The 23,238-nt window shown below is 38.6% G+C and overlaps 1 protein-coding gene across 1 annotated transcript in view; it reads left to right on the top strand.

Annotated features, from left to right (window-relative positions):
* Positions 1 to 23,238, top strand: part of DIP2A (disco interacting protein 2 homolog A) — a 117,753-nt gene that overhangs the window by 67,288 nt on the left and 27,227 nt on the right. The window contains 17 exon segments of the mRNA XM_040561434.1: positions 157 to 276; positions 2,470 to 2,667; positions 4,354 to 4,445; positions 4,678 to 4,788; positions 5,566 to 5,689; positions 5,965 to 6,074; positions 6,482 to 6,584; positions 7,661 to 7,725; positions 8,050 to 8,143; positions 8,616 to 8,735; positions 10,950 to 11,064; positions 12,191 to 12,330; positions 19,516 to 19,652; positions 20,823 to 20,871; positions 20,874 to 20,902; positions 21,396 to 21,523; positions 22,631 to 22,745. Of these exon segments, the coding sequence (XP_040417368.1) occupies positions 157 to 276; positions 2,470 to 2,667; positions 4,354 to 4,445; positions 4,678 to 4,788; positions 5,566 to 5,689; positions 5,965 to 6,074; positions 6,482 to 6,584; positions 7,661 to 7,725; positions 8,050 to 8,143; positions 8,616 to 8,735; positions 10,950 to 11,064; positions 12,191 to 12,330; positions 19,516 to 19,652; positions 20,823 to 20,871; positions 20,874 to 20,902; positions 21,396 to 21,523; positions 22,631 to 22,745 (1,850 nt within the window).

Raw genomic sequence — 23,238 nt, forward strand, 5'->3', positions numbered from 1 at the left:
TTTTGTTTGTTTTTCCAAACAAGCTACTCATTTGAGTAACTCTTCCATCTGAAAACTATACTGAGCTTTGAGTGATGTTGTCGGCAGTGTGGAAGCTTATATTTTATTGTATGTTTATTAATACATGGTAAGTAATACATCTTTTCTCCTTGACAGGTGTCCCAGTGAATAGCAGGGTGTCCTCTAAAATCCAGCAGCTTCTAAATACCTTGAAAAGACCAAAGCGCCCACCTTTGAAAGAGTTTTTTGTTGATGATTTTGAAGAACTGCTAGAAGGTTAGTTTTCTTTTAAATAAAAATTTCACTCTTTGTGTAATCAATTCAAGAAAGAACTGTTATGTCTTAACAAGTATTGTTTTCGTCCTTTCTTCTCCCACCAAAAAAAATTGTGATAGAATTATGGTATCATACGACCTTTCTGTCTCCAATATAACAACAACAGAAAAAAAAGCTAATCTTCAACTCAACACTCCTACTCAGTGTACTTGTACTCTGTTTACCTCCCTTGCTTTGGAAAATCTGATTCAGCTCAGTTTGGACCAGTGTGATGAGCTGGTGAATACTAGAGACAGTGATTTACATATATTTGGAGAATTTCTATTCACACCTTTGTTAAGAACTACACTGGGAGATTCAGAAATTGTATCATGTTTTGTGATGGGCATACAGTCACTTTTTGCTGCAGACATTCTATACCTGGTCTTACGGTAATCAGTGAATTTGTAGTGGGTACTCACTGGAGTAAATCAAGGCATAACCAAAGTGTAACTGATGACAGGATGGACCTCTGGAAGCCTCTGACCAACCTGCTGTTCAAAGCAGGTCTGACTAGGTCAGGCTGCTGAGGGCTGTGTCTAGTCAAGTTCTGAGTTCTCCTAATACAGGAATTCCATGGCTTGTCTGGACACTGTGCCAGTGTTTGACCAGCTTCACAGCAGAAAAAAGGGTTTGTGTATATCTGGTTGGGATTTCCCATGTTCCAGCTTTTGCCTTTTCTGTCTTTCTTCCATCACAGTGCAGCTCTGGAAGAAATCTCTCTCTTTTTCCATGTCCTCCAATTAGGTAGCTGTAGACAGAAGTAGGATTCCCTCCTTAGCTGACTTTTCTTAAGGTGAACAGTCCCAGGTCCTGCAGCCTCTCCTCATATGTCATTGGCACCAACCCTGTAGTGACCTTAGTGTTTCTCCAGTGGATTCCCATCAGTGCATGAATGTCTTTGGGAACCCAGAATCAGAACAATACTCTCCAGATAGGAGAGCTTTTGATGAGTTACCAACACAGGGAAATAGTTCATCCTCTCACCCTTCTGGCTATATGCCTGTTCACCAAATAGCCCAGGATGCCTTTGACTCTGTGCTATGAGAGCACATAGTTGACTCACATTCAGCATCTTTCTATGAACACCCCCCACCTCTTGTTCTGATAAGCTGCTTTTTAGCTGGTCAGTGCTGAAATATGCTTAAATGAAAAAGGTTACTTATGTGTAACTGGAATTTATTACGATAACATTGCTTGCATGTGTGTTAATACCCTCTTTTTGGAATGCAGAATGTTTCATGATATTAGAGGTTCAGAGGAATTAAATGCCTAGAGGGCACTGTGCAATGTCACATGTACTGTATGAAAGTATAGTGCTTGTTTGTACTCTGTAGATATTGCTCAGCTAAAAAGTTTCATTTTCTGTTCTGCATGCGTATTTCTACGCAGAAAGAAAACACAGTCACTTACTAATATTTAGCCTTCTTTAAAACCAGCAGCATCACTTAATCTTGGAGAATGATTTTTGCTTTTAAGATTAAATAAAAATTTTGTTCTCAATGCTACATTCTGAGCAGCTGTTAGTAGATTCCTTACAGTATTTATTTGATCCTTTAGAATAGGAAGTTACTGCAGTTCTAGTATTTCCCTGAAGAATTTTCAGGCAAACTTTTCTTGAAGTGTATGAAATCAAGCAAAATTCTCTGTGAGCTATGCAATTTTTTATTAGTGGATAATCCATACCAGGAACATTTCAACTGACTTGTGTTTTGAGGTACTGTAACAGAAGCATAGTGTTTTTCTTCATTGCCTTTTGAGAATATGGTGCAGTGAGAACACTTGTTCAATTGGCACTGAAGGCGTTCTTTCTGATGATGATTCTTGATTTGGAGTAGGCTTTCATTTAAATAGATGTGCAGAACAAACAGAAGAAAATAATATCCTCCCATAGTAGAGAAAAAGTGAAGTCAGGATTCAAATTCTGTTCCTGTGGCCAGCTTCTTTGAACAATGTGGAATCAGAACTACAAAATGATGGTAATTATTTTTTGTGAAGCCAACAGATGATTAACATGGCATCATCATAAAGCAGGGTAGAAGCAGTGATAGCTCTGAGGAAGGATGAGAATGGTTCATAGAATTATCTTTTAAGTGTAATTTGCACTTTTGGTAAAGATTGACATTCTGCCACTTTACTGTTCTCCGGTTTTAGTGCAACAGCCTGACCCAAATCAACCAAAGCCTGAAGGAAATCAGATGAGCATTCTTAAAGGTGAACCTTTAGGTGTGGTAACCAACTGGCCACCTTCTCTGCTGGCTGCCCTGCAGCGCTGGGGAGCTACGCAGCCGAAATCCCCATGTCTGACTGCTTTGGATACAACTGGGAAAGCTGTTTATACACTTACCTACGGTAGGTATTGGTGAAAACTGTAAGAAGGAATTAGGTGTTCATTGTGAAATGAACAATTGGCTTTATTTAGGAGGGGCTGACTGTTCAGGACAGATCACTTGAGATTTCTATTCAAATACAAGTTAAAAGTTCATTGTATATGAAAAAGAATTTTGAAAGTTAACAAAGGGAAAATAATAACATCAGTTCTTTACAAGTGGCTATTTATAAATTTCAAACAATTTTGCTTAAAAAAACCTGCAAAAGAAAGCTAAAAAGAGACTGATGTAAAATAGAAGAAAGTAGCAGATGACTACTAATGGACTCTTAAGATTCCCAAAGTAGATAGAATGCTTTAGTGTGCATGTATGTTCTTGCATATCCTTTTAGAGAAAACTTGTACTTCAGGATATTATTGAGGGAAGCGAGACTTGACTGTATCAGTGAACTAGAAAAATGACAGTAATTGTGGGTTTTTTTTGAAGGTAATCTTATCCCTCAGGGTAGCTAACTCTGCAGCATGTTGCTTACATTTAATCACGCAGTATGTTGGAATATTTAATTTTCTTGTTTGCATTCTTGCAGGTGAAGTATGCTTAGGGAAAATATAATTGAGTAGGTGCATTAGTTTCATTAACTTGCAGAGGAATTTTAAGAAATTGAAAACTGTTTAGAAGATCATGTTTAGTTGTATGTTTAAAAAACAAAATGAACAAACAAAAATAAAAAGAAGCCAAGTTCTAAACTGTACTTGGACTCTGCCAACTTCTCTGGGCAGATCACAAAGCCATAGTATTTATTTTAATGAACTTGAGTCCTGCACCTGTTTTGTGTTTTTGTTGTGTGTTGTTTTTTTTTAATATACATATATATAAAACTTATAATATATAAACTTACACATATAAGTTACACAGCAAAAACAATGTTGAATTGAGGAAGTTTGAGACTGACAAACACAAATTAACTGATGGTTGCTACATGGTCTGAAGGGATTGAGCATGGACAGGAGTCCGAGACACCATACTAGAAAACTGTACCAAATGCATGCTACAGTGTGGCTCCCTGGGTTCTACATGCTTTAATTTGCCATTAACAGTGGAAGGGTTTTGCTGTTGCTTAACTTTTTATGAAGAGTTGTTTGTTTTAATAAATACTCTTCTTTTTGGAGGATTATTGAAGATTGTCTTTTATACTGCGTCAAATAAGTAGTTAGGTTTTTGTCTTTGTATTTAATAGTTTGGATGCATTTTTTGTTCTGAATTATTGAAGGCTGTGTAGATGACTATTGAGCACTGAACTGGCATTTTACAGAGCTGGATATTATGGCATTTTTTCGTACCCTTTGTTTCTTAAATTTCAGTTATTTTTTGGCCAAATTAGGATTTTTGTTTTTATCCCAGGCAGTTTGATTTCTCTAAGAATCCTTAATAAGGAGTCTTACTAGGTTTTTTTTGGAAATGCACTTAGGTTATATCAACCAGACTATGTGTTTGTGTGTGTGCATGTGCACTGATACCTTGGATGAGATCAGCAGGTTTCTGTGGTAGGATTGCTTTTGGAAAAGCAATGTTCACTTTTCCAGAATACTTGTGTGACCGCTAATTCTGTTCTCATACAACCAACTTGTGCGTATATAAAGCATCGACATTTGCCAGCTAAATGCTGCGATTTTAGCCTCTATTTCTTTGATTTCTGCATCATCTTTAGGCAAACTGTGGAGTCGGAGCTTGAAGTTAGCATATACCCTGCTAAACAAGCTAACCACTAGGAATGAACCACTGCTGAAGCCTGGAGACCGGGTAGGTTTGTTTGAGGTGGTCTATGTGGATAAAATAGTGTGGAACAGTTTTAGCTAAAGAAAGCTTTGTAATACTGTGATTTTTAATACTGTATTATCACAGCATTCAGTATTTCTGCTCCTAGTTTGTGACCCCAACAGTGTTATGACAGTTTTTTCCCACAACCTTAAAAAAACATCCCCCTCCAAATAACAACAAAAAGCATTTCATGTTTTTTAATGTATTTTTGTAGGTAGCTCTTGTATTTCCTAATAGTGATCCAGTTATGTTTATGGTGGCTTTTTATGGATGTCTCCTGGCAGAACTTATTCCTGTCCCAATAGAAGTTCCACTAACCAGAAAGGTAGGCAAATATATTCAAAGTTTTTTGGCTTCACAAATGAAGTGGTGCAGTCCAAATCTTAAATGGGATCCCTCAGACCCTGCACTTTTGAAAGCAGTATGATGCATCAGCTAAATTACTAACTCTGCTTCTCAGTAGTTTACCAACTGTAAATACATGTTATATGTTCATAAAATGTATAATATTTAGAGAAGGGAGAAAAATCTATGAAGCTAAGAAGTTAGCTATTTTAGGATGTATACTTGTAGATTTATTTTTTTTGAAAAGATATGTGAAATTATTTCTCAAAATATAACACAGAAATGTGGTATTTTCAGCTCCCAGTCTAAGTAATGGGAACAGAGACAGGCAGAGACATCACAGTTTTGCAAATATGTGGATAATCCCACAAATGTTGAAGTTATTAGAAGAGGTGTGAAGTCAGGCCTGAAAAGCTACAGGCTCTGTTCTTCAGTGCCTCAGGACTAAGAGGCAGCATAAGACCAGCTCTGTGTTTTTGCCAGAACATATGAACTTCCCTGCAGGGTTCGAGAAGCATGCACAAACATTGTTTTGCTTCCATTGTTTGTCAGATCTACTGCCAAATAGTTGGCACTAAGCAAAAGTTGATGCATTTTGAGTGTAAAGTTCAGTGCTAACAAAAAAAAAATCTTTTGACCTAGGATTTTCTTTTCCTGTGGTATCATTCATCTTAATTTCAAAACATGGAAAAGTTGCAGTAAGCTGTGCTAAAGTGTGATTTATTACTAAGTTTGCTAAAACATCGTTTCTCTGTAGGATGCAGGCAGCCAGCAAATTGGATTTCTTTTGGGCAGTTGTGGAGTAACACTAGCTTTAACCACTGATGCTTGTCAAAAAGGCCTTCCTAAAGCTCAGACTGGTGAGGTAGTTACGTTCAAAGGTATGTTTCTGAGCTACTCAAGTTTCTTTATGGGATAAAGGATGTGTATATTGATTGTTGGTGTTAAGCCACCTCTTTGAGATTGCTTGCATGCTTCTAGCTTATGTATAAAGAAAAACTGCCATAATTGTCAAGAGAGTACTTAGTGCTTCTTCTTCCTGTCAGGGGTGTGATGCTGCAGCCTTTACTTGCTACCTGTTGTTATCCCAGAGTACTGGGGGGAAAAAGTATTTTGGAAGTGTAATGATACTTTTTTTTTTTTTTTTAATTTGAAGGTTGGCCTCGTCTCATTTGGTTTGTGATTGATGGGAAACATCTGGCAAAACCAGCTAAGGACTGGCATCCGCAAGTACGGGATGCCAGTGCTGAGATTGCTTATATTGAGGTGATCCAGTATAATATGCCTAACTTATTGTTACACTATTCCCATTTATGTCACAGCACATTTTCTTCCTTTAATCTTCTGATGCTACAAAAAAGATGACTATAATATGTATAATTGTGGAACGAGTGTTTTCCTTAAGGTTACCAGGAAAACTGGCGTGTGAGTGGTTATACTGGCATTTTGGGATCCCTGGGAGAATTTATTTAATTGGGGTAGAGAAATGGTCAGGTTTCCTATATTAGACTATTTGCTGAGCATAAATGCATCTCTTACGTAGCTCTTCGATTTAAAAAAAAAAAAAAAAAAAAAAGTTCACCTCCTTTTTATAATAAAATATCCTTTAAGTTCACTACTGTAAATTTTATTTTGTTGTTAAACTAATGAGTGTGTAAACTTTCTCTTTTCAGTACAAAACAAGTAAAGAGGGGAGCACAGTGGGCATTACTATATCTCATGCTTCCATGCTGGCACACTGTCATGCATTGACTCAGGCATGTGGCTATTCAGAAGGTAAGTTAACTACAACTTTAAAATGATAATTATAGCTTTGATTATCCAGGAAAACTGCATTGCAAAATCATGTCTACTGTCTTAAAAGAACTTTAGATAAGCTTTAGATACTTTCTCATACTTCAGATTCTCTCTCTGAGCATCATACAAAATCTGTCACAAGACTGTGAAACTGCCGACAGCTTTCTCCAGCCAACACTTATATATGCACTCCACTTTTCCTGATTGTTGAAAATATTTGAGGATATAGAAGATGCACATTTCCTTATATACAGGCTCATGAGGGAGGTGGCGGAGTCACCATGCCTGGGGGTGTTTAAGGAAAGGTTGAACATGGTGCTTAGGGACATGATTTAGTGGATGGTATTAGCAGTAGGGGGGTGGTTAGACCAAATGATCCTGGAGGTCTTTTCCAACCTTTATGATTCTATGGCTGGGAAAACTTATGTGCCTTAGAGCCCTTGGAGTTCTCAGTCACCCACGGAATGAATGGATATGTGGCTGGCTTGCTGAAGTATTGTGTTTATTGGGAAATAGCTGTGTATTTTCTTGTATTTTCTGAAAACTTAACAAGAATAGTAGATACCTTGAAGAACCATTTCTTTTACATGTAATCATCCTACATCAGTGATAAGCAAATTTCACCAGATCAATAAAAGACATCCTTTTAAAATCAGGTTAGATCTTATGCCAAACTTCGATTTTGTGTTTTGAATCACATAAGGCTTTTGAATTTCTCAGAGAAAGCATGGAAGAAAATTTAATACAGCCATGATAATATTTCTCACTAATTTAATTCTTTCAAATATAGCTCAACAATTTTTAGTTGAAAATTTCAGCAGTTGGCATCAAAAGCAATGTTTCAGTCTGCATAGCTCTTTGGCAAAGGTAACAAACACATGGAAGTGGTATTAAACTGAAAATTAGGTCTTAAATTCTTTGTAATAATCTAGTCTATAATTGTACTTTTAAGATGATTGTAGTAAGTAACATAAGACACTTTCAGATTAAGCAGGCTATATACCGCTTTTTAAATCTGATTTTTCCTTTTTTCCTGTTTTTTCCTTTGTTTTCAGCTGAAACACTAACAAATGTCTTGGATTTCAAAAGAGATGCTGGCCTTTGGCATGGAGTACTAACAGTAAGTATTTGAATGAATGAAACTGCAGCAATAAGATTCTCTTTGGGGTAGTGCATTAGCATCAGAATGCAGTCATAAACCATAGTTTGAGAACTATATTTAATTATTTATATTTTTATGAATAAAATAGTCCCTTTTCACTAACAGACTGTACAGATATATCTTAAATTTTTATTGATTGTACACATAGTTTTCACTGATAGTGAAACATGAGATTTATGCTGTAGCTGTGTTTTTTAAAAAAGATATTGGTGTATTTATTAAAAAGATATTCTGTGTGTTCTTTGAACCACTTGAAACTTTTTTTTTGAATATTTTTCTCAGAGTGTTATGAACAGGATGCATGTCATCAGTATTCCCTATGCGCTAATGAAGGTTAATCCACTTTCGTGGATACAGAAAGTCTGCTCATACAAAGGTAACCTTAAAGTATTTATTACTTTACCTACCTCTTCTCTGATGATTTATTAAAAAAAAAAAAAAGCATCATTAAATTAAAATCTGTATAAGATGTCTGCTCTAGGTGAGGCCACTGGTATTTTATCCAGCTGACTTCCTTTGCCACCGTGATGCCTCAGCTTTAGCAATCAAGTACTGCAAGTACAGTGTTAAATGTACTGATGGATTGATTGATAAGCAACTTTGATGGCTTTTTCTGATAGATCTTTAATGATGACTATTTCTCATCCTGTTAATTGAGTTTATAGTAAGCATTTGAATTCTGTAATCAAGTCCATCTGGAGACAGGTCATAGTAATTAAATAGTAGTAGTTTGTAATTTGTTTAATAAATTTATGTAAATACACAAAAATATTTATATAATTTAATAAATTTTGCCCTTATTTTGTTCTGCACACATGCCATAATTATTTTCTTCTTTTAATTTTCAGCCCGTGTCGCAGTAGTAAAATCACGTGATATGCACTGGTCACTTTTGGCTCAGAGGGATCAGAGAGATGTCAGTCTAAGCTCTTTACGAATGTTAATAGTGGCAGATGGAGCTAATCCATGTGAGTACAGGTGTATTTTAGAGCTGTCAGTCCAAGGTGAACTGAAGTACGTTCTAAATCACAACACTGTTTCTGTACTGTAGGAGCTCAGCAGTTCATCTTCAGAAAGGCAGACAGCAGCATTTCTTTGCTAAGAACACTGGAGAGAAACTTTCATAGAAAACATTTTGTTACTCTTCATATAAAGAATAGTTGGCAATGTAATTTGAAACAGGATTTTTAAATTTAAAGTAAATCATAATGTCAGTTTTGAAGTAGTTGCTCATGTAGTGCAGGTAGAAAAAATATTTGAGTTGCAATGTGTCTGATTTCTGTACATTCCCATAGGGCTTCCAGCTCTTCCTGTTTGTTGCCCATGCTGCGTGCATTGGTGTAGATGCACTTCAGTTTCACCGTTGCCCTCACCCCCAACCCTGGCATTGCTCCCTCAGACTCGTGTCTATCGAGCCTCAAATTCCCCCCTCATCCACCTGCACACCTAGTTTAAAGCCCTTCCGATGAGCTCTGCCAGCTCCTGGGCTAGAATCCGTCTCCCCCTTTGAGACAGGTGGGACCCTTGGGCAGCCATCAGGCCAGGTGCTGAGTAAGCCTCCCCATGATCAAAAAAACCCAAATTCCTGCAACAGCACCATCCTCTCAGCCATGTATCAATCAGCTGGGCCTTCCAGGTCTGCTCAGTATCCATCCCCACCACTGAAGGGATAGAGGAAAACACCACCTGCTGTGGTGGTTTAACTTGGGTGGGCAACTGAGCTCCACCTCAGCCGCTCTCTCACTCCCCCTCCTCAAAGGGAAAGGGGGAGAAAATACGATGCACAGGGCTCAAGGGTTGAGATAAGGATGGGGAGATCACTCAGTAATTATCATGATGGGCAAAACAGACTCAAGAGTAGGGAGACAGTAAGATTTATTGCCTCTCACTAACAAGCTAGAGAAGTGAGAAACAAAGGAAGAAAAACAAAAACACCTTCCCCCCATCCACCCTCTTCCATCTCCTCCCCCAGAGCGGCGTGGGGGAATGGGGCTGTGGTCAGTCTATAGCGCTTTGTCTCCGCTGCCCCTTCTTGGTCGCTCACTTCCCTTGCTCCAATGTGGGGTCCCTCCCACAGGATGCCATCCTTCCTAAACTGATCGTGTGTGGGCTTCCCACAGGCAGCAGCTCTTTAAGAACTGCCTCAGATACGGGTCCATACCATGGAGTCCATCCATCAGGAGCTGTCTGCTCCAACCTGGGTCCCCCATGGGCTGCAGCTCCAGCCTGGGGCCTGCTCCTGCGGGGGTCCTCCACAGGCCGCAGCCTCCATCAGTGCAGGTCCACCTGCTCCACTCTCGTCTCCTCCATGGGCTGCAGCGTGGAACCCTGCCCCACCGTGGTACTCCATGGGCTGCAGGGGGACAGCCTGCTTCACCATGGTCCTCACCACAGGCCTCAGGCAAACTTCTGCTCCGGCACCTGGAGCACCTCCTGCCCTCCTTCTTCACTGACCTTGGAGTCTGCAAGGCTGTTTCTCACTCCTCTCTCTCTCCCAGCTGCTGTTCCGCAGCAGTTTTGTTTTCCCTTTCTTAAATAGGCTCTCACAGAGGCACAGATAGTATCGCTTACTGGCTCGGCTCTGGCCAGCAGCGGGGCCCTTATCTAACATGGGGCAGCTTCTAGATTCTTCTCACAGAAGCCATGCATATGGCACCCCACTACCAAAACCTTGCCACGTAAACCCACACCTGCGCACCCACTCCATCCAGTAACCACACCAGTCCCCTGAAGTTCCTTTTGATAGCCCTCAGGCTTCTCTCAGCAGTGTCATTGCTGCCAGCCTGAATTATCACTAAGGAGTAATTCTGTGGCATATGAAAGAAAAACTTGTATGGGAACTGTAAGATCTGCATCACTGGCAGACTTTCAATGATGTTAAGTTTTATGGGTCATTCCCTCAGAAAAATTATGCAGAATTTCATAAATCTGTTCTGAGTATGCAAAGAGTCACAGAATTTCATTCTGTGAATTTGTTGTTAACCACTTTTTTTTTTCTTCAAATCTGGAATCTAATTGTAGGCTACCGTGTCCTTTAGGCAGTTTGAAAGTGTGTAGTTTCTGTGCAAGGATACAATCTTTGTACAACTGAGCTTAGGGTAAGCATAGATTTTGAAATTCTGCAGATCAAGCTTTCCTGCACTTGGCAGAAATGTTTCCAATTGTGTGACTGTTCTTTTTAGGGTCAATATCTTCTTGTGATGCGTTCCTGAATGTATTTCAATCCAGAGGTTTGAGACCAGAAGTAATCTGCCCCTGTGCTAGTTCCTCAGAGGCACTAACTGTTGCTATTCGCAGGTAATTCTTTTTTTTTTTTTTTTTTTTTTCTGAGAACTTGGCTGAAAACATTTCTTGACTATTGAAATGTATCTGGTGCTAAGGTAATTGTCAAAAAAAGACAACTACATACACAAAGGTGATCAAAGACCTAGACAGAGGAAGTCTGAGGCTTGTAGGTTTCATCTTCACTGAAGGAAGTGGGGATTTATATATATATATATGTATATTTATTTATTTACTTACTTATTTATTTAAAATGTAATATTTTCCAGAAGTAGTCAGCCATACTATTTTTTAACCGTTTGGAAAACGGGGTCTGATCCTCACTGAGTTTGCTGTAAGACCTTTAGGAAATGCCTCTAAAATCAAGACTTTTGCTTACTTGGGAGGAAGAAGATACTGAAAATTCAATTAATCAATGACTTACATATTGTCTTGTAATAAGGGGCCAAAGAAAAACAATAATAATTGTAATTGGCCTGGAAAATACCATTCAATTTCTAGAGATAGAAAGTGATGTGCTGAGAAAACAGAATGCTTTGCTTATGAATAGGCACGTGAATGCTGTATTTTTTGGGGCAGTGGTTTTGAACAAAATGTACTTTTGGGGGGAAAATACATTTCAAGAAAATTTGATTAAAAAAAAAAACTAAATATTGGAGAATATTCTCTGGTACAAGAACTGACCTTTCCCAGTAAATAAAAAAAAAAAGTTTTTTTTTTTTTTAAACACTTGGATTCTTCTATTCTATGAAATCACAAAAGGTGAGCAACTGCACAAAATGGAGTTGTTAGTCCTCAACCAATACATCTCAAAGAGTACTGTCAAGCCTACAAACACTTCCTAATTTTTCTGTTGAACAGAAGATACAGCCTTTGAATACTTATTCTTGACACTTTGTCCATAATAGATCTAACTCCTCTCTGTAACATTTTAGGGTGGGAGGAAGCTATGTGATGTTTTAATCTAACTGTTTTTTTAATCTAGTAAAATACATTACCAGTCTTGAACTCTTGCTTATGTAGGATGAAAAACCATTCTTTTGGTTAGCCTTAATAGACCTGACAGAATTTCGCTATGTTTTTGATGACCCTAAGCCCATTGGTCTGTTGGTTCATTCTGATTTGACTTTCTGTTTTTCAGACCTCCAGAACTGGGTGGGCCTCCTCCAGGAAAAGCAGTGTTATCTATGAATTGTCTTAGTTTTGGTGTGATAAGAGTGGATACAGAAGAGAAGTTGTCCATTTTAACAGTACAGGATGTTGGTCAGATTATGCCTGGAGGTAGGAAAACATTTCATGTAGGTTTACACAAACTCCATGTAACTTATCTTTACTATCGGCTTGTGCCGATGAAATAAATGAAATTGGTAAATGAGAATTATCTTCAAGGTAGTATGACTTACATTTTGACACGTTACCTGAACACTTCAGTATTAAGTACTGTCTCAACTAAATTATTAAACGTTTGCAGTAGAAATTAACTGATGATAAATTTGAACAACTATAGGTTTTGGTGTGAGCAGATGCATTTGACTGGTTTTCAGAGTTGTGGTTTTGTACATTTGTTAGCATTAGTGCAGACTGATTTACAGCTATGTAATAACAAGTACAGCAGAAAAAAAAAACACACCTTAAGTCTTAGTAGGAAATGTTATGTTTTATCCGGCAGTTGTTTCTCGTAGCGATACTCCAAGTGTTCTTACTGAGCTGCAGCTGCTCTGTGCGTGCTGTGACAGTTCTTTTTCTTCAGCAGCACCTGCAGCAGTTCTCTAAGCCTTTTTGTGTACCACAGGAGCATATGTAGTCCAAGATACCTGCTTTGTTTCTCTCAGCCCTTCACAGTGTGATTTAGAACAAATTCTAGCTGAGATTGTTCGATATCTGGCAGCAATTTACTATTTTTGAAGGCTTTATTTTTATTGCTGCTTTTTTGTTTTTATCTTTAACTGTCCAACATTCCAAGACTTAGCTTTGTCCTGATGTGGTTTTACCCACCTTTTAGTGTTTGTTTATGGCCTAGAAACTTAGGTTAGCATTGAAATTTTTCATCTTTGAAACTAGTAGTGAGTGTATGTGCTGCTGCCAGACTCTCATTTTGAATTGCTCTAGAATCTTTGTGAAGAATATGTTTTATCTGGTGCTGGATATGCAATTAACAATAATAACTTAAAAATTCAGGAGGCGGCAATTTTGGTATTTCCTCTTAATAAATCTGTGACACTGAAACTCTGGGAAATCAGCATGCTGGGATGCCTCTCTGAAGTGTATTTACACTAATGCACGCAGCATGAAGAATAAACATGAGCAAGTAGATGTGTGCAGTTGTGGGTCTACAGTTGTGTTGGGATCACAGAGACATGGTGGGATGGCTCTCATCACAGAATATTAGGGATTGGAAGGGACCTTGAAAGATCATCTAGTCCAATCCCCCTGCCAGAGCAGGAATACCTAAATCACATCACACGGGAACGCTCATGGCTGGAGGGTTGCAGTGGAAGGCTCTTTAGGAAGGAAAGGCTAGGAAGATGAGGAGGAGTTGTTTCCCTTTACATGATAGAATAGTTGGAGTGCATGGAGGTCTGCCTGGGGATGGATGAAGAGCCATCTAAGAGCTTGTGGGTAAGGGTAGAGCAGATTTGTACAGGTGACATTGTAGTGGGTCTCTACTTTAGGCCACCTGACCAGGAAGAAGTGGATGAGGCCTTGTACCAACAGCATCTTCACATCTATGGGCTCTGCTCTTCATGGGGACTTCAAACACCCTAATGCCTGCTGGAGGGACAACCCAGGAGGGCATAAGCAATCCAGGAGGTTCCTGGAGTGCAGTGATGACAGCTTCCTGACACAAGTGATAAAGGAGTCACTGAGGAGAGGTGCTCTGCTGGACCTCATACAAAAAAAGGAGAGGGGAGATCATTGGGGATGTGAAGGTTGAAGACTACAGTGATCATGAGATAGCAGTATTCCAGATCATGAGAAGAAGGAGCAGGGAAGAAGCATGATCACAATGCTGGACTTAAGGAGAGGAGACTTTGGCCTCTTCATGAATTGGCTTGAAAGAGTCCCGTGGGATAACATTCCGGGGAGGAGAGAGGCCCAAGAAAGCTGGTTAATATTCAGAGATCTAAGCTGATATGTTTTAAGATGTCATTTACAGCCAATTGTAATCACTATCATGATTTTATACATTAGTGAGAAACATGGAGTGACTTGTCTGATATGAGGGATAGTGAAGTGTGTATCTGTCTTATGCCTTGAAGTGGTATGACTTGTTGTGGATGGCTATTGATGTTTTAAAAGATAGTGCTAAGTGGCAAAACTACTTGTAGGTTAAGCTGAAGTTAGGTGACTTAATTCATTAACTGTTTTAAAACTCTCATCAGCATCAAGCTATTAGTCTATAGGGCAGATTAATTTCAATTTGACAGAATGATAAAAATTCCATGTCTGAAAGTATAGTTTAGCAGAAACATCTCTGTACATTCTTTAAGTCAGAACATAGATAAGAGGGTGCTTTCTAGGTGATAATCTAAGAATTTTGTTCCCTGTGGCTGTCTCTTTAAAAACAAAAACAAAAACAAGCAGTTGTTTAAATCAGATTTATGTCAAATGAAAAGAAATTGTTGTCTTAAAGAACTTAATGAATTCTTTCAAATGAGTCTGCGTGTACATTCTAGTATTGGATATACTTGTGCCTTGCCTTGTAAGTTTTATGCTTTTTCCTGTGTAGTATCATGGAGGATGTGCTCTGTCCCTTCTCACTTCGTGTTTGGCACACAGGAGAGAACATACCACCATTTCCTTGCCTGTCACTTGTCACTTTGAATTACTCTGCAGACTGATGAGTCTTGATCTTTCCCTGTTTTTTCCCTTTCTTTAGATTGCAGTGCTTTCACCAAAGGCCTAATTTGAGTGTCATGCTGTCCCTGAAGGCTGTATTCCATACTTACTGAATAATTCTGTAAGATATTGGAAGTCACTATATGCCTTAGTCATTCAAATATCTTACAACATAGGAGCTCACATTCCTGAATTTTGTTTGGTCAAATGAAGGTTGGACTAGATCTCAGGTCCCTTTCAAGCTGGGCTTTTCTATAATTCCATGAAATGTGCTATGAAAGTAGTCTCCTAGCCAAGAACAAGTAGTCTTGCTGAGGCTTGTTCAGTCAAACCAAATGGTTTTGATTTCAGTACCCTTGAAGATCCCTGGTGTGCTTTATTCAGGAGCCAGCTGCTTAAAAGGTCATGGACATAAAGTGTCCGCTTCTGCCCTCCTTTTCTGCAGACCTTGCTATTCGTTCTGAGACACTGTGGGTCCACCTTCTTATAGTGTCTTAATCAGCAAATAAGACAGACCCCGTAGCACCAGCATGATGTCTTATGTTGCTGCTGTTTAACCCATAGGCCACTCTAGATGCTATATTCTCTTCAGTTGCCTTGGCTGTTCACTTTGATTATCTAGCATGAATGCCAATCACAAGAGCCACCAGGGAAGTGCAAGCATCCACAAAGAAATGTCCGCATGAAAGATAGCTTGGGAATTTGTAGGAGAGAATCTAGTACACATTTCCCTGAAAACTACTATGTAGCTCCTGGAAGGATGATGTTTCGTCTCACCCGTTGATGAGCTTGGGCTATTTTGCATGCTTTCTGTCTCGGAAGCAACCTTGGTAAGAAGCAGTATTCGGCTCATAATGGTCTTTAGTTCTTTTTTTTTTTTTTTCAAATTGGACTGGTAAAGATGGTAGTGAGAGTACCAAACCTCTCTTCTTCCTGTTTTCAGCCTCCAACTTTCCCATCAATTGGGATGCAACTGACATGTCACCTATCATCTTGGAAGCTTATAGTATCTTACGCTAGGATGTGGCTGGTCAGGGGGACTCAGTTTTGCCTCCCTGCTGCTTACCATTTCCATTGTTTTGCAGAAATTGTCCTCACATTGTTTCTTTGACAGTAGAATAACCCTATCTAATCCAGATCATCTATATCCCTACAGCTCCTAATCATACAAAACCTGGTTCATAGAAAAAGTGCTGCAGCAGTTACTTTCTTACATTCAAACAGAAAATTTTAGGTTGGAGCCAGATTTTAAGCTTCTGCAAAAAGAACAGGATGTTAGGATGCTTGCTTTGTCATCAGTTTGTGGATGTCTGTGTCTCAGCAAACATTTATGCAGATTCTGGTGGTCATCATGATGCCTCTTCATTGCAGAAAAATTTAGTTCCTATATCTCAGTGCCTTTTACTGATTTTTGAAAGGAGCTGTTACAGGACAACTTCATGATGCTTTTAGTCTTATTCCTTACATTGCGAATGTGAAGAAACAGTATTCCATCTTAGCCCTCAGAATTTATCATAGTAGTCAGTTCTGTGTTCCATTTGGCTTCAGACTGTCATGTGACAGCACAACATCCTCCCACTATAGATCTACTTTTGGAGATCTGTGGTGATGGGTACAGTTAAGATAAGATGTTCTCTTCCAATTTAAATGTTGTGCTCTGGATACTTGCATGACCACCTTTAGAGTCTAGATTCTTGTTCATCTTTGTCTAGGAATGCCCTTACTTTATGCCTAATGCCCTTTCCAGAAGAGTGGGAAAATATTCAGGTCCTTCCATTGAACAGCCTCATATGCTGTTTTCTTCAAGGATTAGGTTTCTCTGGAACTACTGTGAGTGCCTTCAACAGTGGTGGTTAGAGGTGTTTTATGCTAGCTTTTTGTTATTTTTCCTGAGGTTTCCTGCTTCTATAACAGAAGCTGTAACACCTGCAGTGCTAGGAGGGCCCTCTCTTTATTTTCATGGCCCCAGGCCTTTCAGGAAGACTTGCTTCCTACAAGAAGATCCTGGAATTCCACTATTGGCACACTGTAACAGTTGCATATGGATCTGCTATGAAACCATGAAAATGGAATGAAAGCACTTTCTAACACATATCAAGCATCTTTGGTGGCAGTAGTTTTCTGTTCTAGCTATCTGCTGTGCAGACCTCCAACATTCTCACATTCATGTGGTGCTATTCCTGAAATATTCAAAGCTAAGTCCAGTCTTCAGTAAGGGTATCAGTTCGGTCATTTGTTTGCACAGTAGGATTCTTATCCTCTGCCAGAAATCTTGTGGCAGGGCTAACTCCTGAGACTCCATCTGTAAGAATGTACATGTGGACTCATTTGAAGAAAGTTTTCCTACCAGTAATCAGTATTCTTCATGATGTGTAGTCCACATGTACATTCCTGTCCCATCTACCTTTCCCTTCTCTAATTCTTTTTCAGATGCGATGCTGTTGAGAGACTGAAATGGTGGTAGATGCGCTCTCTTGTATAGCACACATGAAGCAGGAAAAAAAGAAGCCCAAGTACAGGCTCTACAGGTACTGCAAAAGGAAAACCTTGCAGTAACACATGGCAAGGCAGAACTATGCCTGCTGTTAGAATGTATGTGTAGACTACCTATATCATACGTTGGTTACTGGTAAGTATTTTTTTGACTTGATCAGGGTGATAGGATTGTCCTTAGGCTTCATGGATGGATCATCAGTTCAGAACCGCAGGCTAATCGGCTGTGCTCTCTGTGTCTGTGAATGAGTTGAAGACTATTATTTCTTGTGGTAATAAAGTATCTGTTTCAATTTGTCACAAAGGTATAAACTGCCTTTTTAAATGTTTCTAATGTTTCTAGTGAGTTTTTCTGAATGACTAAATTATGAACTGGTGGTTCTTTCCAACCTCGTAGTTCACACATATTTTCAGCAGCTGAAACTCTTGTTCTGCTTTGGAGTTGGAGCTGTACCAGCCATTGACCATGCAGTCTCCTTCTTTGGTCAGCGAAGGTTAATATCACAGGGTCCCACACTCTTTATTAATAAACATCTGTTGTTCTAAAAATTATCTAATTTTTATGAAACCAAGATGATCTAGAGGTTGGTCTACTTGTAGGGTGAATTACTGTCTTTCCTGTTCAGACATAAGTTGTTGAGGACTGAATACTTCACTGAGACTTGACAATGTCCTTATTCGCTTTATCAACTAGCAACTTGGTCCATGCTTGCAGCAGAACTGGCTGTATCATGTGTTAATTTCAGATAAAATGTGCTATGTTCCACTTAGGATTTCTTTTTGTTCTGGTTGAACAATGGTAAAAGTAAGGGCTGTCTGTAGTATCAGTTAAGACTGGCTAAATTGGAATGCAGTAATACACTCCTTCATAATGGCTGTTGTCAGCCTTATCTAGGTTTCATATCTGAGATATGTTCCATGTCCAAAACATTCAAAGGGTCCTGATAGAAATCTTTCCTTTTTACATACAGTATACTTGACAACAAAATACTCTGATAATCTGGATTGGAAGCAGGTGCAATGGGAAAGGGCAGAATATTAATTCATGGCATAGTTTGCGTTGTTTTTCAAAGGCTCTGTTTATTTCATATTGGCTAAGATGACCTTTTTGATTTCTTTTTAATCTTGTCTGTAAGTGCTAAGCTAAACTTCGTTGCTCTGTTGTGCCTTCTCCTTTCTTATCCTTTTTCTTTTCACTTTGGTGATGGGAAGAGACAAATCCCAACCGCTATAAGCAAAGGGTCTGCCAGAGAAAAGGTTCCTGCCAGAGAAACTTCTAAAAAACAGTTGCTTCAGAAGTCAGATATATAACCAGTGGCCAGAGCAAAGATCAGTGTTACATTTGGTTTACAAGTGTGTATTTCCATGATTAAAAATAAGAAAATGTCAGTGTTGGAAGATCTGAGATTTCAGAAGAAAATTGGTTTTCTTCTAAGTAACAGGAGGATAATAGTAGTAGGACCTTTATGAAATTAAATACTCTTAATGATTTGAAGAAAGTTGTCACACTGAAGAAGATGAAGTCGTCACACTGAAGCTTGGAAAGAAATAATGTGTAGTCATGGGATTAGGTTCAGCAAGAGACATCTCTCTGAAAGATGGTAGTTGGAAGACTGCTTTAAAAGAAGATGGGACATAATGCAGAAAAATCATGACCTGGCAGTGAGAAAATATAATGGCCTAATTTTCTCTCCATTTCTAATGTGTTTCTCATATAACTTAAGGTATGATACTATGAAAACAAAAGTGTAATAATAAAATAAAAGGAGTGGTATGTCTGTAATTTAATATCTTTTCTTTTTCATCTTTATTCTCATATGAGCTTTAATTTGAAGAAGCCACCTACCTTCATATTGAAAAGCAATTGCTACAGTTTTGGAGTCAGTTGCAGCTGATACATAGGCTGTGAAGCGCTGTTAAAAAAAATGCGTTTGCAAACTTGCATCTTTCATCTCAGAGATCATATTGCACAGGCTGTCAGAAAGAGAGCTCTCTTACATGCTGTGTTTTTTCTGTAGCTGGTAGATAAAGTATATTAAAATTTTTATTTGTCTACCAGTAGCCAAGTAACTTCTGTATCAGTTGCTGAAATATACCAATGTTATGATTCTGTTTTTTTTTCCTCTCCTTTAGCAAATGTTTGTGTCGTGAAGGTGGATGGGACTCCTTATCTGTGTAAAGCTGATGAGGTTGGAGAAATATGTGTGAATTCAGGTGCAACTGGAATGGCATATTTTGGCCTTCTTGGAATCACCAAAAATGTGTTTGAGGTTTGTATTTCTCTGTGTAATGTACAGTTCAATTGTTGTAACTCTGGTATTTCTTCTTGAAAATCATATATTTTCTTCCACTTATTTATTTATTTATTCATTCATTCATTTTTATTTATTCTACTTTTTATTTTTTATTACTTTCCTTTTTTAAATAAAAAGCCATGGTGAAATACACTGTCCTTCATTCTTCATGTCAGAACTTGAAATTCCTTCTCTTACAACCAAAATACAAAGGACCATCAGCAGGCAGTCAGCTGCCTATATATTCTGCAATCCAGTGTTGTGTCCGTGTTGGCATTTAAATTTATCTCCATTCTGTATTAACCCATAAGTCTTATGTAAAGTTACCTGAAGATATTTCAATTTATTGGTGCATAGCTTGGGACAGAGAGAAATTAGTTTGGTATTTGTGAGCTTCTTCATACAATCAATTTGCATTTGTGCAGATAAAATAAATTATTGAAAAAGCTTCATTTGTGTATTGCAAGTAGTATGTACTCTTCAAAGTGAACTCTAGTGTTTGTTTGTTACAATGCTTAGAATGCCAGAAAGTTCGGATATGTGAAATTATGTTCCTGGGTATTTCGATGGAGAGAGTAAGGATGTAAGTCATAATCATTACAGTTTCTCAAGCTAAAGCAAAAGAGCTCTTTCTGCCCAGATTTTTCCTCACAGTCAGTGGTACCCTAATTTCAATTTTTCCCTGTTCTGGCAAAAAAGGAGGGGAAGTAGTAGTTTTGCAGTATATTGCAGTGGGTGAAAATTTGAAGACTTGGCTGAAGTATGGAATTCTAGCAGAGAGGTGAGAGAAATCCTGACCATGATCTTCATTTTCAAAAAAGCCTCTTTCTGTCAGTTTGCCTAATCTTAACATCTTAAACACCTTAGCTTTCAGCACTATTGTTAGCTAGTGAGAACACCAATGAGATACCTGATGTAATGCAACAGTTGAAGAAAAAAAAGGCAAGGAAACCACCTGAGTTAGATGGACGGGTGTGTTCTTCATTATTCTAAAAGATGTTGTTCATACTTGACATGATAGTGAATGTTGTCATCAAGTAATTATTCAGCTGATTTTTTCAGCTGCAATGAAACAGAGGCAGAAAGTATTTTAACTTCAGTTTTCTTACTACTGTGTGTGTGAATATTTCTTCTGTGTTCTTTCAGGCCATTCCAGTGACAGCCACCGGTGTGCCTGTTTCAGATCAACCCTTTACAAGACAGGATTACTTGGCTTTGTGGGTCCTGTAAGTGTGAATGAGCAGTTTTGGCCTCACTTTTTCCTGACTCCCACCTCTGAATGACACATGCCCACCCCAGTAATCTGGTATATAATGAAGAGGAGACAGGTTGCCAGTGGGGAAACAGAACAGAAGAGCTCCTATGACAGCTTGCAGAGGAAGTGAAGCCAGAGTGAAACAAGCTAGCATCTACCCCTTAAGGGAGCAGTATTTTCATTTATTTTCAGTAATAGTTGGCCCATGTCTTCAACTGCCTCTTGACTAGTGGCAGCTGTGGTGATACTATTTCAAGTCCATGCTGGAAGTCAGTGTCTATATACCTTGAGCTGTGCAGCCCATGTAGGCAGCGAGCTGGCTCCTGTGTGACCATAGATGCACTGAGCACAATTCTATGTCAGGGCAGTGACCTTATACCAATATTGTGAATATCATTGGTTTTAGTCAGGCATATTGCCAGGAGGTTTTTCCTTCTCTTTTTCTAATCTTGTCTTCTTTTCAGGACTATTTGGTGTTTGTGGTAGGAAAATTGGATGGCCTAATGACAGTTAGTGGTCGCAGACATAATGCAGATGATGTAGTAGCCACAGCATTAGCAGTAGAACCAATGAAATTTGTCTACCGGGGAAGGTGAGTATATTATAAACTCCACCACCACTGATTGAACTTCGTTGCTCTTTTTTCATCTGCAAGCAATGAACAAGCAATATAGTGTATATGGGAGTTCCTCATGTGAATTTTTACATGTGTACTTTCCAGGAAAGATAGCACTAGGTTGTGGTATGCCAAATAAGAACTCGGCTGTCACTGCTAATTTGGAAGACAAATAGTGACATCCTGCTTCTTGCATATTAGATTTCTGTATAATTTACAATTATCTTCAGATATTATAAACATCAAACTTTAAGTGTCTGTTTAAAACTTCTTTCAAAGCTTCTCTGAAGACAGTCAAATGAAGCTTGATACAGAATGTAAAATACAACTCCCCTTTGTCCACCCGAGCAGTCTTACGCAAAGTGGCCTAGGGAAGAGCTTTGCAACCTTCTAAAGAACAAACTGGAAGTGCTGTTGAAAGACTTTCAGAGAGTGTGTGTGCTGTATCAACAACCTTACTGCTCTTCAGTTGAGAATCCTTTAGTTCAAGTATTGTTCTTCTGCAGCTGTGACAGTGACACAGAACCATTACCAACTCACAAAGTCGAGCTCTCATCATTTTTGCATCACTTGCTCAATTCACATGTCATAAAAATAATGGCAGATACCTGGTTAAGACATGATTAATATTTTGTCCTAGAAGTTGCAAGCCTAAAACTAATTTAATTCACAAAAGGGGAGTAAGTATTAATCAGTGCAAACATCACTAGACATGCTAGCCAGTAATTTGGCATAATTGTTGTCTTTCAGGACAGATGAAGTACGTAAGAGCAACAGGTTTAGTGTGCATGATGGAGCTATATAGGCAAGGTTTGCCTAGCCCTTGCATGTATGGAACCTGCCCACGTTAAACACATACTACATTAGTGACTGCAAATTCACTTGACCCCCAATAGAATTTTACAGAAATAAACTTGCATTTGTTCTAAATTTGTCTGTGGTTTTGCAATGATCTGGCATGAATAATACTTGTGTGTGTTGAAGCAGTACCATTGAAGATTGCAGTCATTGCCATATTATAATAAGCCATGCTATGTTCATCATATGTTGCATCCTATCATTCTTCTATCCTTTGCGTTTTAGGATAGCAGTTTTTTCTGTGACCGTTTTGCATGATGATCGAATAGTGCTTGTGGCAGAGCAGCGCCCTGATGCATCAGAGGAGGATAGTTTTCAGTGGATGAGCAGGGTTCTACAGGTAGTCAGATCTGTCCTTTCTCTCTTTCCAGGTGAATAAGGCTAATGAATGAAATGAGAATCTTAGAGCATCTGTTTTCCATAAGAAAAAACTTTCAGTGTAACTAGATTTACAATATGCTGACTTAGAATGTGTTTCAGAGCTGACAGTTAACAAAAAAAAATTGTAAAAAGTAAGACTTCTTTTCAGAATGTTTTTGAACTTAGTATTACTAGAATGACGGTTTCTGTCTGTTTTAATTCTATGTATTTCTGCTGATTTCATACTGGCTGGGAGAGTTAAGACTGAAAATGTTTAAGGTTACTTAGTGCCAATTAGCAAAATAGACCCTAAAATCTAAGTCACTAATGTTCTTATTCTACATCTCCAACAGTACGCAGTGAAAACTTTTTCCCCTTGCTTACTGTATTGTGCTTCTGTAGGGGTCAGGAGGGAGTGGACTTCTGGTAGTTGCATTTAAGGATTTCGGAATGAATTGAGCAGTTATAAGGAA

Source organism: Cygnus olor, chromosome 6, assembly GCF_009769625.2.
Source record: "Cygnus olor isolate bCygOlo1 chromosome 6, bCygOlo1.pri.v2, whole genome shotgun sequence".
Taxonomy (NCBI): Eukaryota; Metazoa; Chordata; class Aves; order Anseriformes; family Anatidae; genus Cygnus; species Cygnus olor.